At 44.9% G+C, this 15265-nt stretch overlaps 1 protein-coding gene across 1 annotated transcript in view; it reads left to right on the top strand.

Moving 5' to 3' along the window:
* The first annotated feature begins 4103 nt into the window (after positions 1-4103).
* Positions 4104-15265, top strand: part of LOC126260177 (uncharacterized) — a 53657-nt gene continuing 42495 nt past the window's right edge. The window contains exons 1-2 of the mRNA XM_049957440.1: positions 4104-4188; positions 8132-8182. Coding sequence (XP_049813397.1) covers positions 4119-4188; positions 8132-8182 — 121 coding nt within the window. The 5' untranslated portion in view covers positions 4104-4118. The remainder of the gene's footprint in view (positions 4189-8131; positions 8183-15265) is intronic.

The following is a 15265-nucleotide window of genomic DNA, read 5'->3' on the forward strand; positions in this document are numbered from 1 at the left end:
GTGAAGGAGTTTCGGAAAACCGTGTTTAATAACTCTGCTTTAGTGGCACTGTCATCAATGGCTTCACCCTTGTAATCGAGAAGTGAAGGTATTGATTGCGTCTTGCCATTGGTGTGCTTTATGTATGACCAGAATCTCTTTAGGTTTTCTGACAGATTCCGAGACAGAGTTTCGTTGTAGAAATTATAAAAAGCAACTCGCATTGAAGTAAGCGCTATATTTCGAACTTCTGGAAAGCTTTGCCAACCTTGGGCATTTTGAGTTCTTTTAAATTTGCCATGCTGTTTTCGTTGCTTCTGCAACAGCGATCTGACCCGTTTTGTTTACCATTGGGAATCAGTACCATCACTTATTAATTTATGTGGCATAACGAGGGTTGGAACTTTAATAGTGGCAACTATTTATTTGCAGCTCGTACAAAATAGATACGTGTTTCAAAGTTTTACTGACCTTCAAAGTAGTCACCAGCATTGTGTATAACCCGCTACCGGCGATGTGAAAGTCGTAGGATACTCTTAGCAGTGCCAGTTGTGTTGAAAGTTCGAGCGACGCGGTCTATTGCCTGACGAATTTGTAGCAGTTCTGAAGCGAATGCCGTGAAGTGTTTCCTTCAGTTTAGAAATCGAGATGAACTCTCTAAGCTGGTCGTAGGGTGTGTTCTAAAAATGATCAGCATTGAGGCAGAAGTGATGACACTTTTTGCAGGACCTGACCATCATTTTCCAGGACAATGATCAAGAACGTACAGTGCAAGCTGTTACTGATTTGTTGACTGATGGGCCCGCTAAGTGCTATACCACCTACTGCACTGCACTGATCCTACTGCCACCAAAATGAGGGATATCAGAAAGAAAGCCGAAATACTAATTTCGGTCTTCTGAAATTGTTTCACTTAGGAAGTTCGTATTGCTGAACCTAATTTCAATCGTCGAACAAATGTAGAATTTTACACATCGAATAAAAGATCACGAAATAGAAATTCAACTAAAATCGCCCAACGGAGCTAAGATAACTGATATATGTATGAAATACTACATACACTGCTGGAAAAGCCTCGGACGATAACAAATAATGACATTGTAAGAGAGACAGTCATATAGAATCATTATCTCGAAAAACCAAGCTGAGATCATGAAACTTTATAATCGTGGCAGTAGTCCTTCTGTACGTATTAACTCTTCAATGACACATATTTTTCCACACCATGGATTATTTGGCTAAGATTTTGGTTATAGAAGTCTGCATTTCGGAATTTCCAGGAAACCTTGAAAATCAGCTCGTAGTCATGTTCAAAGTGCTAAAAAAAAAGAAAAAAAACTTTCATCCGAGGAAAGAGGAAGAAGTAATTGGATGCCATTTCAGGAGCGCGCAGGGAAAGAAGCAACATATCTTTTCTGCAGAACCAGCTGGAGCGTTGCCGTGGAACAAAACCGAATTCCCAAGACGCCTTGTCTTGGTAGCCTCCCATAATCAAATCCAATCACGTCAGATGTCAACACTATGCTCCTGTGACGAGACCGTAACACCACATCATGGAAGTCGCAAAAAAATACTCAACCTTGAATTCAGCTTCACGGCGGTGTTTTCACTGCTTTCTACGTTCCTTTATCCCTGGAACATAGCATTAAACAGATTACTCGTCCATAGTGACTGTCTGACTGAAGAAGTCGTCTGAATTAGCGTGAAAGCTGCAGGAGCTACTGCCTCGATCCGGCTGCTTTTTTGAATGGATGTAAACAGGAGCGGTACAAGCAGGCGGAGATCTTTGCCATGTTTAACATACTTTGCAAGATGCTGAAAACTGATACGTGTATGAGTTTCGGTTTTTTCACTATCGTCTCTGCTGTGACACGCCGATCTCCTAGTACCAAGGCCTCCACTTTTCTTCCCGTAGCCGGTTCTTCACAGACATATGGCCTGCCGCTTCGTTTTTTATCATTCACACTGGATACAAGGAGCGTTTATAACGCCTTATTAATCCACATGAAAAAGAAATACGTATATATTTTTTTGTTTGTTTGCAAGTGCATGTCTGCAACCCCAATACACTTTGAAATGGCTCTGGCTCTGAGCACTATGGGACTTAACATCTGAGGTCATCAGGCCCCTAGTCTTAGAACTACTTAAACCTAACTAAGGACATCACACACACCCATGCCCGAGGCGGGATTCGAACCTGCACCGTAGCAGTCGCGCGGTTCCGGGCTGAAGCGCCTAGAACCGCTCGGCCACCGCGGCCGGCCACTCTGAAATGGTCGCGGCACAATACAAAACACGCCGCTACAGGAGACAAACCAAAATGGCGTAATCCTTTGATGTGTTTTCTGCGTTAGAAGGGGTACAACGCTGGAACAATACATGTTATGTTAGCGAACAAAAGCGATGCACCATCATACGACTCAATGTTAGGTGGTAGGGATTCGCTATAGCACCGACACTTTTTAAAATCATTGTAGAGGAAGCACTTAAAAACCCGGAGCAGCAAATGCAGAGGCATGGAAGCCCCTCTGCGCGGTAAAATCACCTACACACTTCGCTGATGACCAGGTCATCATAGCAAGAGATCAGGATGAATCTGAGTACAAGCTTTGGAAGTTAAAAAAAGCTTGACGAGAGCCAGATGTCCGAAAGTTGGTGACAGAAGCCTAGAGGATGTGGAGATTGCAGCCAGTAAGATCAGGAGATATAAGTATTTTAAGTATCTGGGGGATATGATGTCATCGAATGGAAAAAGTAAAGATGACGAAAATAGGAAATATGGTAGGCCACGACGGCTACACTACTAAACTGACAACTGGAAAAGGACCAATCGAGTCATATGTCATCCAGTTGCTGAAAACATCGCTCCATGTACAGAGCAGAAATGGGTGTAGTAAACAAGCGTCGGATGAACAAGTTGCTTATGCCAGAGATGGACTTTTGGAGGCGTCGTTCTGGTAACTCTAGGCTGGACCGTGTACCAAATAGTAACATAAAAGAGGTTATAAACTAAACTCCGCCCGAACTGGAGGCTATGGGTGTCGATAAATGAAAAATGGGTAACGTAGGAATGAAACCACTAAAGTGATTTGGACAATAGCCAATGACCAAAGGAGGTGTGGAAGTTTACTTCAGTGGGGAAAAGAAAGAGTGGCGACGTAGGAGGGGCTGGAGTCGAGAGGTCCGAGACATGATGGGTGATTACAGGAAGGAAACTGGCATAAACGGAGGGCTTGGATTACGCGAAGCGAGAAGCGGCGCTAGCCGTAGAATACTTGCAAGATGATGATGACTATGATGATTATTTTAGGTGTAATACACTGCTGATTTCGCAATTAAGTAACGTCCACAGTGAAACCTACTTCGCTGTGATGACATATGCAAAACAAATCAGCAAACAAGGCAAATATTTTCTGGAGTCTTGATATAAGAACAAAAGTTCTTAGATAATAACTGTAACGATGGATTCGTAGCTCATAGTCGGTAGGATGGAAATATGTCAGGGTAGTGTTCGTGATGCGAGAGAGGGAGACGGTACAGGTTTCGTTGCGAGAAAACGTGTAGGTTCAGCAAGTGGAGGGTTGGAAGTATGTGCAGGTAAAGGCGCGGCAACACACAAGGATTGGAAAGGTGAGTGGATACAATAAGTTCATCGGAGTCAAGTTTGCGGATGGTGTAAGTTATTCAGAGGTGTTCGTTGTGAGTGAGGATCGTTCTACAATGTCATTATTGGCTCTTAAGAAAAAAAAAAGGTTGACGACGACTGCAGTGTACGGATGTTACTGTTATGTTTCCTGTTAATACCTAATAATTTCTAAGAACAGTGATTTTCCTTTTGTACTTGAATAAATCAAAATCCAGCGAACATTATGCTGAAAGTAGTGCGGAACTAGGTGAGAACTGAGAGAGGTGGGGGTTGCGTGCAGGTGCTAGTGCAGAACGTGGAGCAGCCACCGGAGTCTGCGCGCGGGCTGCTGGTGGCGCGGCGGCGCGGCCACGCCATGAAGCTGCTGCTGAGCGCCGCGCTCACCGACAGCCGGCGCCACCTGCTGCGGCTGGGCGCGCGCCAGCGGGGCTGTCTGTTCGAAAGCGAGGCCAGCCCCCTCCTGGCTACCGTCTACTCGTTCAAGACGTGCCTCATGGACTGCCGCCTCCATCACATCCTACGCCATTGCCGCTGTGTTCCTTACTACTTTAACCACGTGCCCGGTAGGCAATCCATCCATGCTGTACTCGTACCGTTGTGCAACATACATTCGCACTCTGTAGAGTAATACCGACTTCTACGTTTATAGGCAGTGTCTCTGATTTCTGATCCACAGATCTTGGGTCTAGCAACTGCTCAGATTTTCAACAAAATTGAAGTTTGCCAAGTTTACGTTGTAAGTTATAATTGTTCCATTTACATGTTTAGTCACAGTGTACCAGTTTGTAACAATAAATTTTTCAAAGACAAGATTGTCTTGTTCAACCACCCTCGTGGAGTGTGTCACCAAATTTTATTATACCTTGTTCTCTTGTTTTTTCTGTCAGAACAGTTATTCGCATTTGTCATGTAGTTCAATGTGTTACATGTTTCAGTTCACAAACGTTGACAGCTGTCATCCTTGGAAATCAACTGAGATACTTTATAATTTCATCACTTTCAAACATTTGATCCCAAAAAGTTTTCATAGCTACACATATTTATCTTTGTACTTGGTGACTGAGTAAAAACTGAAAATCGGTTCGTAAATACTAAATACTGCAAAATATTATACCAGTGTCGAGTGTTTTCTCATTCATAATGTATAAAATATTCTACCAAGAACCGACGTAACAGTCAATTAATACACATTGTTACTAGCTGCAACCATTTCTCCTCAGGTACCAGTCCAGTATAATATATCCTGGCAAGAGATCTGTATGATAAAACATATATAAAACATGTATTAAAAAATGGTTCAAACGGCTCTAAGCACTATGGGACTTAACATTTGAGGCCATCAGTCCCCTTGACTTAGAACTACTTAAACCTAACTAACCTAAGGACATCACACACATCCATGCCGCAGGCAGGATTCGAACCTGCGACCGTAGCAGCAGCGCGGTTCCGGACTGAAGCGCCTAGAACCGCTCGGCCACAGAACATGTATTTACGAATAGTAGGGGCTGACACTGGCTGTGCCACAGTGATATGTTGTACAGTGAATTTGTTTTCCTTAATCTCGTCGTTTCATGATTATGTTGAAATTTCAATTCTACGTGTCATTATAACACAGCATACTCATAAGGTCCATAAAATATACGAGTAGACTATTATTGAAGGTCTACCGCAGATATTTGCACCCCGAACAAAATGCCTAAACGTGGTGGAGTGCTACCACGCATAAAGCGTAGTCTTCTCATTGTCTAATATCGTTAGGTCTTGCCGACAACTTCAACTTCTGCCCTTTCTGGATGGTCTTTTGAAGCTGTAGGTTTTCTGTGTTTGTGTTTATTAGAAAGGGACTATGGGCAGTTATAAAAATTACGTGATCTGAAAGAAATGTTATAAATGTGTTCTACTATTCTGCAAGACTGAATTACATTTTCTTGTATTTGTCATAAGTATGATAATGTTTTTACGCTTTACAAATATACACACCATAAATAATTTGCTGACGCTAACAATGGGGAAGTGACATTAAAAGTGAGACAGGTGTAAAGCCATTCAGCCCTTTTTTGACAACTCCATTGCACATACGTATGCTGTTAAAGACATCTGTGCAAAAGGAAAGAAGAACTATTACGGTTTAACGACCCGTAGACCATTAGAGACGGAGAAGAGTCTGCTTTGATATTTTTTAAAAATTCCGTTATATTTTTTGAGTAGTTAACTTGAACCACGGAAAACCATACTCTGTATGATTGGACGTGAATTTGAAGCGTACACCTGCCAAATAGCAGTCCAATGTCTTAGCACTGCGCCACTTCGCTCGGTTCAGCGGCGAAAATCTAGCACGTTACCATTAATGAATTACACAGAAACAAAGCGTTTTTAAACTTCGTGACTAAAGTACGAGGGAGGCCATTTTCTCAATAACACTTGAGAAGTACGCGCTATTGCTTACACATTTTGTTGTCCTAATGGAGTACTACGAGTGTATAAAGTTTGCAGTAAATCCGCGTTCCAAACGTCGTGGCCTCCCCTTGTCAGTGTAGGGGATGCACTTCATAGTTTTAAGCTCCTGTATCTTCCATTCTTCCACATACACGCTGCAGTCCAGACTCCAGACGGGGTGAGGTCCAGAGCAATTTACACACTTCAACAGAGACGAACATCGGGATCTCATCTGCCAAGGCCAAGGTTTTCCAGTCGTCTAGGGTCCAAGATATACGGTCACGAGACCAGGATAGGCACTGCACGAGATGTCGAGCTGTTAGCGAAGCCACTCGCGTCGGTCGTCTGTTGCCAAAGCCCATTAATACCAAATTTTACGGCACTGTTTATAACAGACATACGTCCCACGTTGATTTCTGCGATTATTTCATGCAGTGTTGCTTGTCTGTTAGCACTGACGCCTCTACACGAACGCTGCTGCTCTCGGTAATTAAGCAAAGGCCGTCGGCCACTGCATTGCCGCGGTGAGAGATAATGCCTGAAATCTAGTATCTCGGCACATTCTTAACACTGCGGATCTCGTAACATTGAATTTCTTAATGGTTTTCGAAATAGATGGCCCATGTGTTCAGGTCCAAACGTCATTCCGCATTCAAAGTCTCTTTATTCCTGTCCTGCAGCTATAATCAGTTTGGAAACCATTTTACAGGAATTACCTGAGTGCAAATGACAGCTCCGCCAATGCTCTGTCCTTTTATAAATTGTGTGTGTAGTACCACCGCTACCAGTATATGTGAATACTGCTGTCCCATAACTTGTCACCTTAGTCTTTGACACTTCTGTCAATACCAGAACAGCAAAGTGGCCATGTGTTCACTTCCTACACACTTTCTTTAATTCTTCAAGTACATTTCCTGTGAAATTAAATTGGGATCAAAAATTTTAAAATAAGCGTAGCCACAAAGTATCTCACTTGGTTTCCAAAGATGACAGTCGTTAATGCTTGACTTAAACTAGACAGATTATTCAGTAAAAATGTGCCGTAAAATATTTGGGTTACGTAAAATATTTGGCGCATTAAATACTGCCCTGCTTGACAAATTACGCACATAGAAAATAAAAATTATTGTTGGAAGCGAAATGAAAAGCTTGTGAAATTTAAAACTTCCCCAGCGTATAGATTGTTCCATGAAATTTCGGGCACGCATCTGCAACTTGCCGCTACAATATTTGGGCGCACTCTTCTTACCATCTTCGGATGAATACTGGCGCAAATACGTTGAGCTCCTGTATTTAAGACCCCGTCGGCACATGCTCATTTGTCATGGAGCATGTGCTGCTGGAGCACACACGCTTCTGCTGCAAGTCAGTGCACGGCGCCTTCCGTGGTGAAGGCCTGCAACATCGATATTAGCTCGATCGTCTTCAAATGGTGTAAATCGCAGTACGACGCCGGCTACCCGGAGCACCAAGTTTTTCTATGACAGGATTCCATGCAGAAAGTAACTGGATGGTGCAATCCAGTTTGGTAAGGGACCCAGACAGATTTACAATCAAATAAAAATTTTTGTCCATACATCAAACTTTTGGAGCTCCATTATCAGTGAATCAGTGTAAATAGAAATGTTTGATTTTCTTATCAATCGAGACGGCGGCTTCCAGTCAAATTCTACATGGAATCTTGTCACAGAAAAACTTGGCGCCCTACACAGCCAGTGACGTACTGCAATTTTACCATTTGAAGATGATTTATCTGATATCGTCGAAGGAAGCTTTCGCTGACTTGCAGCAGAAGCACGTATGCTCAAGCAGCGCATGCGCTGTGACTGCTGGGTACAACTCGTATGTGCCAACGGTGTCTTAATTAGAGGAACTAAGGGTATTTTGCTAGTATTCACCTGATGATGGCCAGAAGACTCGACGCCTCAATATCGTGGCAGGAAGTGATAGACATCTGGCAGTTGACTCAAAATATCTTAGGAGGAAATATCTTATTAAACATTGTCAGTGACCTTACATTTTATAAGATAAATTTAAAAATGTGAAGAACGATACATTTCTTTCTTTCAGATTACCCAACATGCAACTTGTCCAGCATTGGGTGCATCGCGAGCATCGATAGTAAGTATGCTAGCAGTTAGTGCTGCGAGTCACAAACCTGACTCCACTTGCATTTTAGTTTCCGTTAGTGACTTATAAATATCTGGTAATTTTAGAATGGTCTGTTGTGCATATCACCAGTGAATCAGAACAAAAGTGCTTTACCGTTGAAGTTGGATTCGCCAGAAGCAATACACTGCGCATTTTCCACGCGGGACAGTCGCGCAGTCCGAGGCGCCTTCCCACAGTTCGCGCGGCTCCCCCCGTCGGAGGTTCGAGTCCTCCCTCGGGCATGGGTGTGTTTGTTGTTCTTAGTGTAAGTTATAGTTATATTAAATAGTGTGCAAGCCTAGGGACCGATGACCTCAGCAGTTTGGTTCCATAGGAACTTACCACAAATTTCCAATTTTTCCATAATACCCGTCAAATGGCCCGACAAAAATTAATATCTTCCCCGTTAATCTCCTCACCAGTATGAATGCAGAGCTGATTGTTTGGACAGGATCACTTAAAATGCAGAACTGAATCAATGTATTTTAAGAGACCTTTGTTAGAGGAGGTCGTTTTTATGTTAGACGACGTTTGTGGTTTATGTATAGCAGTGTACCATCACTTTCTGGTGAAGTACATTAATAACAAGTGTAACCGCCAGACTGTTGCATGCATTGTGCCGGACAGGTGCCGGATGTTAGTTTTTGGGACGGACTTCCATGTCTGTTGCACTTATTCAGTACACAGATGATTAATGCTGTTCGTAGATGATGCTGGAGTTGTCCTCCGAGGAAGTCCCATATGTGCTCTATTGGAGATAGATATGGTGATCGAGCAGGCTAAGGCAACATGTCGATACCCTATAGAGCATGTTGGGTTACAGCAGCGGTATGTTGACGAGAGTTAACCTGTTGGAACACATTTCCTGGAACGCTCTTCATGAATGACAGAACAGCATGAATCACCAGATTGACGGACAAATTTGTAGTCATTGTGCGTCGGATTACCACGAATGTGCTCCTTTTGTTATAGCAAATCGCGACCCAGACCATAGCTCTAGGTGGAGGTCCAGTGTGTCTAGCACCGCAGAGAGGTTGCTTGCAAGCCCGCAACTAGCCTCCTCCTAACCAAAACACGGCCGTCACGGGCACCGACGCAGAACGAGCTTTCATCAGAAAACACAACAGACCTCCACCCTGCTCTCTAATGAGCCACGGTTTGGGTTAAGTGGAACGCAAGCTATAGGGCGTTTGGTTCGGATCTGTCCTTGATGTAACCGTCTTATAACAGTTCGTTGCGTCACTGTCGTGCCAACTGCTGCTCAGATTGCTGCTGTAGATGCAGAGCAATGCGTCAGAGGCATACGCAGAACGCGATGGTGCCACGTGGCAGTCCGGAGCCCGGTATTCTTGCCACCGTGCACTCTCGTGACCACCGCTGCCATCTTTCAGAAGTAGCGCAGAAGACACATCCAGCTTTTCGTAACTCTATCACTCAACCTAGTTCAAATATTGTGAAATGTTGATAATGGCGTCTTTGTCGCCTTTTAGGCATTCTTGATTAACATCAACTCACCATGACCGACCTCAAAGGTAACTAACGTTGACTGTCATTACAACTTGCATTTAAAGCAGACATGATTTGGATACTCAGAATGGCGCTACTAGCGCCATTCGTATGCGACCGTCGCGAAATCTGAAAAGACATCATCTTCCCGATATAGAAACAGCCTTACCAACTTTCATTTATGTCGCACAACTCCTTTTTGGTTTCGCGATACTCTTGAAACGTAAGTATTGGACACAAACTGTAGTATTTGTGAATATATACACTATGTGACAAAAGTACCCGGACAACCCCAAAACATGCGTTTTTCATATTAGGTGCATTATGTTGACACCTACCGCCAGGTACTCAATATTAGCGACCTCAGTAGTGATTAGACATTGTCAGTTAGCAGAATGGAGTGCTCGGGGCAACTCACAGACTTCGAACATGGTCGAGTGATAGGGTGTCACTTCTGTCATACGCCTGTAATCGAGATTTCCACACTCCTAAACATCCCCAGGTCCACTTTCCGATGTGATAGTGAAGTGAAAACGTGAAGGGACACGTACAGCACAAAAGCGCGCAGGCCGACCTCGCTGGATTTCATGGTCGAGCGGCTGCTCGTAAGCCACACATCACGCCGGTAAATGCCAAACGACGCCTCGGTTGGTGTTAAGAGTATTGGAGCATTGAACAGTGGAAAAATGTTGTGTGGACTGACGAATCACGGTACACAATGGACTCTGACCACAATCTATTGGTTATGAACTGTAGATTAAAGCTGAAGGAACCAGAGGTTGTAGAGAGTTTTAGGAACAGCATAAAGGAACAATTGACAAGAATGGGGGAAAGAAATACAGTACAAGAAGAATGGATAGCTTTGAGGGATGAAGTGGTGAAGGCAGCAGAGGATTAAGTAGGTAAAAAGACGAGGGCTGGTAGAAATCATTGGGTGACTGAAGAAATACTGAATTTAATTGATGAAAGGAGAAAATATAAAAATGCCGTAAATGGAGCAGGCAAAAAGGAATACAAACGACTCAAAAATGAGATCGACAGGAAGTGCAAAATGGCTAAGCAGGCATGGCTAGAGGACAAATGTAAGGATGTAGAGGCTTACCTCACTAGGGGTAAGATAGATACTGCCTACAGGAGAATTAAAGAGACCTTTGGAGAAAAGAGAACCACTTGTATGAATATCAAGGGCTCAGATGGAAACCCAGTTCTAAGCAAAGAAGGGAAAGCAGAAAGGAGTATATAGGGGGACTATACAAGGGCGATGTTCTTGAGGACAATATTATGGAAATGGAAGAGGATGTAGATGAAGATGAAATGGGAGTTATGATACTGCGTGAAGAATTTGATAGAGCACTGAAAGACCTAAGTCGAAACAAGGCCCCGGGAGTACACAACATTCCATTAGAACTACTGACAGCCTTGGGAGAGCCAGTCCTGACAAAACTCTACCATCTGGTGAACAACATGTATGAGACAGGCGAAATACCCTCAGACTTCAAGAAGAATATAATAATTCCAATCCCCAAAGAAAGCAGGTGTTGACAGATGTGAAAATTACCGAACTGTCAGTTTAATAAGTCACAGCTACAAAATACTAACGCGAATTCTTTACAGACGAATGGAAAGACTGGTAGAAGCCGACCTCGGGGAAGATCAGTTTGTATTCCGTAGAAATATGGCACCACGTGAGGCAATACTGACCCTGCGACTTATCTTAGAAGCTAGATTAAGAAAAGGCAAACCTACGTTTCTAGCATTTGTAGACTTAGAGAAAGCTTTTGACAATGTTGACTGGAATAATCTCTTTCAAATTCTGGAGGTGTCAGGCTTAAAATACAGGGAGCGAAAGGCTATTTACAATTTGTACAGAAACCAGATGGCAGTTATAAGAGTGGAAGGACATGAAAGGGAAGCAGTGGTTGGGAAGGCAGTGAGACAGGGTTGTAACCTCTCCCCGAAGTTATTCAATCTGTATATTGAGCAAGCAGTAAAGAAAACAAAAGAAAAATTCGGAGTAGGTATTAAAATCCATATAGAAGAAATAAAAACTTTAAGGTTTGCCGATGACATTGTAATTCTGTCAGAGACAGCAAAGGACTTGGAAGAGCAGTTGAACGGAATGGACAGTGTCTTGAAGGGAGGATATAAGATGAACATCAACAAAAGCAAAACGAGAATAATGGAATGTAGTCGAATTAAGTCGGGCGATGCTGAGGGAATTAGATTAAGAAATGAGACACTTAAAGTAGTAAATGAGTTTTGCTATTTGGGGAGCAAAGTAACTGATGATTGTCGAAGTAGAGAGGATATAAAATGTAGACTGGCAATGGCAAGGAAAGCGTTTCTGAAGAACAGAAATTTGTTAACATCGAGTATAGATTTAAATGTCAAGGAGTCGTTTCTGAAAGTATTTGTATGGAGTGTAGCCATGTATGGAAGTGAAACATGGACGATAAATAGTTTGGACAAGAAGAGAATAGAAGTCTTTGAAATGTGGTGCTACAGAAGAATGCTGAAGATTAGATGGGTAGATCACGTAACTAATGAGGAAGTATTGAATAGGATTGGGGAGAAGAGAAGTTTGTGGCACAACTTGACAAGAAGAAGGGATCGGTTGGTAGGACATGTTGGTTCAAATGGCTCTGAGCGCTATGCGACTTAACTTCTGAGGTCATCAGTCGCCTAGAACTTAGAACTAATTAAACCTAACTAACCTAAGGACACCACACACATCCACGCCCGAGGCAGGATTCGAACCTGCGACCGTAGCGGTAGGACATGTTCTGAGGCATCAAGGGATCACCAGTTTAGTATTGGAGGGCAGCGTGGAGGGTAAAAATCGTAGAGGGAGACCAAGAGATGAATACACTATACAGATTCAGAAGGATGTAGGCTGCAGTACATATTGGGAGATGAAGAAGCTTGCACAGGATAGAGTAGCATGGAGAGCTGCATCAAACCAGTCTCAGGACTGAAGATCACAACAACAACAAAGTGTTTTTCTTGGAGAGGGCTTGCATCCCTTGTTGTTTTGTGTGGCACTATCACAGCACAGGCCTACATTGATGTTTGAAGCACCTTCTTGCTTCACACTGTTGAGGAGAAATTAGGGGATGGCGATTGCATCTGTTCATAATGCACGGCCTGTGGCGGAGTGTGTTGTGGATTGGCTTAAGAGCCAACCCGTATGAAAAGAGGAAGCCGAAAGGCACGCGTTTAAGCTCACGCATGCTGGCGTGAGGTCTGGAACAGGACAAGAAAATCAGAACCCAGAAAAACGGACGCAGATGGTGGAATACTTAACTTTAATCCATTAATGTTGAACATAGCTCTTGTCTGTACATTATTTACAATATCAATAATAACTGAACATGGCGCCTTGCTAGGTCGTAGCAAATGACGTAGCTGAAGGCTATGCTAACTATCGTCTCGGGAAATGAGAACGTATTTTGTCAGTGAACCATCGCTAGAAAAGTCGGTTGTACAACTGGGCGAGTGCTAGGAAGTCTCTCTAGACCTGCCGTGTGGCGGCACTCGGTCTGCAATCACTGATAGTGGCGACACGCGGGTCCGACGTATACTAACGGACCGCGGCCGATTTAAAGGCTACCACCTAGCAAGTGTGGTGTCTGGCGGTGACACCACATTCCTCCCCCGCAAATCGGCGTACGGTTGTGTTATAACGCTTCCGCCCGCCGTGGGGAGGACCCCTTGTTGACGTATGCGACGAGGTGGGGAGCCTAACAACAGGCGAGGCTGTGCCACCCGCACCCTGCCATTCGGTCCGAGGGGAGCTAGGAAACGCCTGAAAACCTGCTCCAGGGTGCACGCCAACATGCGGTGTATGCGCCCGCAGAGAGACAGGAGGGGCCGAAGGGTCGACCTCCATCGGGCCGGGGCACCCGATGGGCGAAGACGCCATATGGTCCGGAGCGGGCAAGAGGTCCATGTCGGAGGACAACTGGGCACGGGAAGAGATCGGCGGCGCGTGACCCAGGGAGGCGCCCGGTGGTTGCAGCGACGCGTCCACTGCGGGCGTCGCCGGCGGGAGAACAGGCAGCGGCGGCGCGTCGCCATGGGGCAAAATGGAAGGCAGCGTCGGTAACACCTGGGGCTGAGGCGAGCCAGTAGATGGGTCCCCAGGGCGCTGACCGGACGGCACCGTCGCTGAAAGCAGAAGGCGAGCGGCAGAGCCCATGCGACGACAGAGGCGCAGCTGGTTGAGATGTCGGCGCACCTCACCAGAGGCCCCCAAAACCAGATACATAGCGCGGCCGAGGCAGCGAAGAATGCGCCCTTCGAGCCAACGCCGTGAACCTCGATAGTGACGATAGTAGACAACGTCGCCTGGAGCAAAAGCAGGCGTCTGCCGCTGCACAGGAACCTGATGCGGCGGATGTAGCAAAGACATCAAGGTTCGATGATGACGACCGTGGAGCAACTCAGCCGGCGAGCGACCATCTCGGCGCTGAGAGCGATACGAGGACAAAAAGAGCAATAACGCGTCCTCCCGAGAATGCTACTCTTTTAACTTCAACATCTGGGACTTGGAAGTCCTGACCAATCGTTCAGCGGCACCGTTTGACTGAGGCGAAAATGGCGCGACTGTCAGATGTTGAATACCATTGGCCATTCAGAATGATTGAAATTCTGCGGACATGAATTGTGGGCCATTGTCGGAAACAATAGTCTGTGGAAGACCTTCAATGCAAAAGATAGCAGATAACGCTTGGATGGTGGCAGATGCCATCGCGGAAGACATCCGGACAACAAAAGGAAAATTACTGAATGAATCGACCAGAACCAATCATCGAGCATTCCAGAATGGACCAGCAAAATCGATGTGTAAGAGTTGCCAAGGGGAAGTGGCTTTTGGCCATGCAAAGAATTTCCGCGGTGGTGCGGACTGTTGTTCGGCACAAGCCATGCAAGAAGAGCACATATTCGTAATCGCAGCATCGATTCCGAACCAAGTACACGGCTGACGAGCAAGTTGTTTCGTTCTCACTATACCCCAATGTCCTTGGTGGTGAATCTGTAAGACAGAGGACTGTAACGAACGTGGGACCACGACCCTGGACTGATCATTATCAGAACGCAACAGCAAAACACCACGTCGAACAAAAAGTCTCTCCTTGTGAGCAAAAAATCGGCAAGCCAACAGATCCCCGATCCGTGACTGTTGCAAGGGCCATTGCGTAGCAACAAAACGTAGAACGGTAGCAAGGACAGGGTCAGCAGCTGTGGCTGTAGCTACACGACGAAAATCAATTGGAAACGATTCGACCGCGTCATCGGTTTCCGCATCAATGAACATGCAAGCAAGTTCGGAGGAATCGAATGCTCTATCCTCAGCAACAGGCAAGCGGGACAACCACCGGTGTTTCCGTGCTTAGCAGTGGACCAATACAAGATATCGTAGCGGTACTGCGAGAGGAAAATAGACCAACGAATGAATTTCTGCGCTGTACGTGGAGGTACAGGCTTGTTCGGATGAAAAAGCGATGTAGATGTCAAAGGTTTGTGGTCTGTGATGATGGTAAAGTG

This window comes from Schistocerca nitens, chromosome 5, assembly GCF_023898315.1.
Source record: "Schistocerca nitens isolate TAMUIC-IGC-003100 chromosome 5, iqSchNite1.1, whole genome shotgun sequence".
Taxonomy (NCBI): domain Eukaryota; kingdom Metazoa; phylum Arthropoda; class Insecta; order Orthoptera; family Acrididae; genus Schistocerca; species Schistocerca nitens.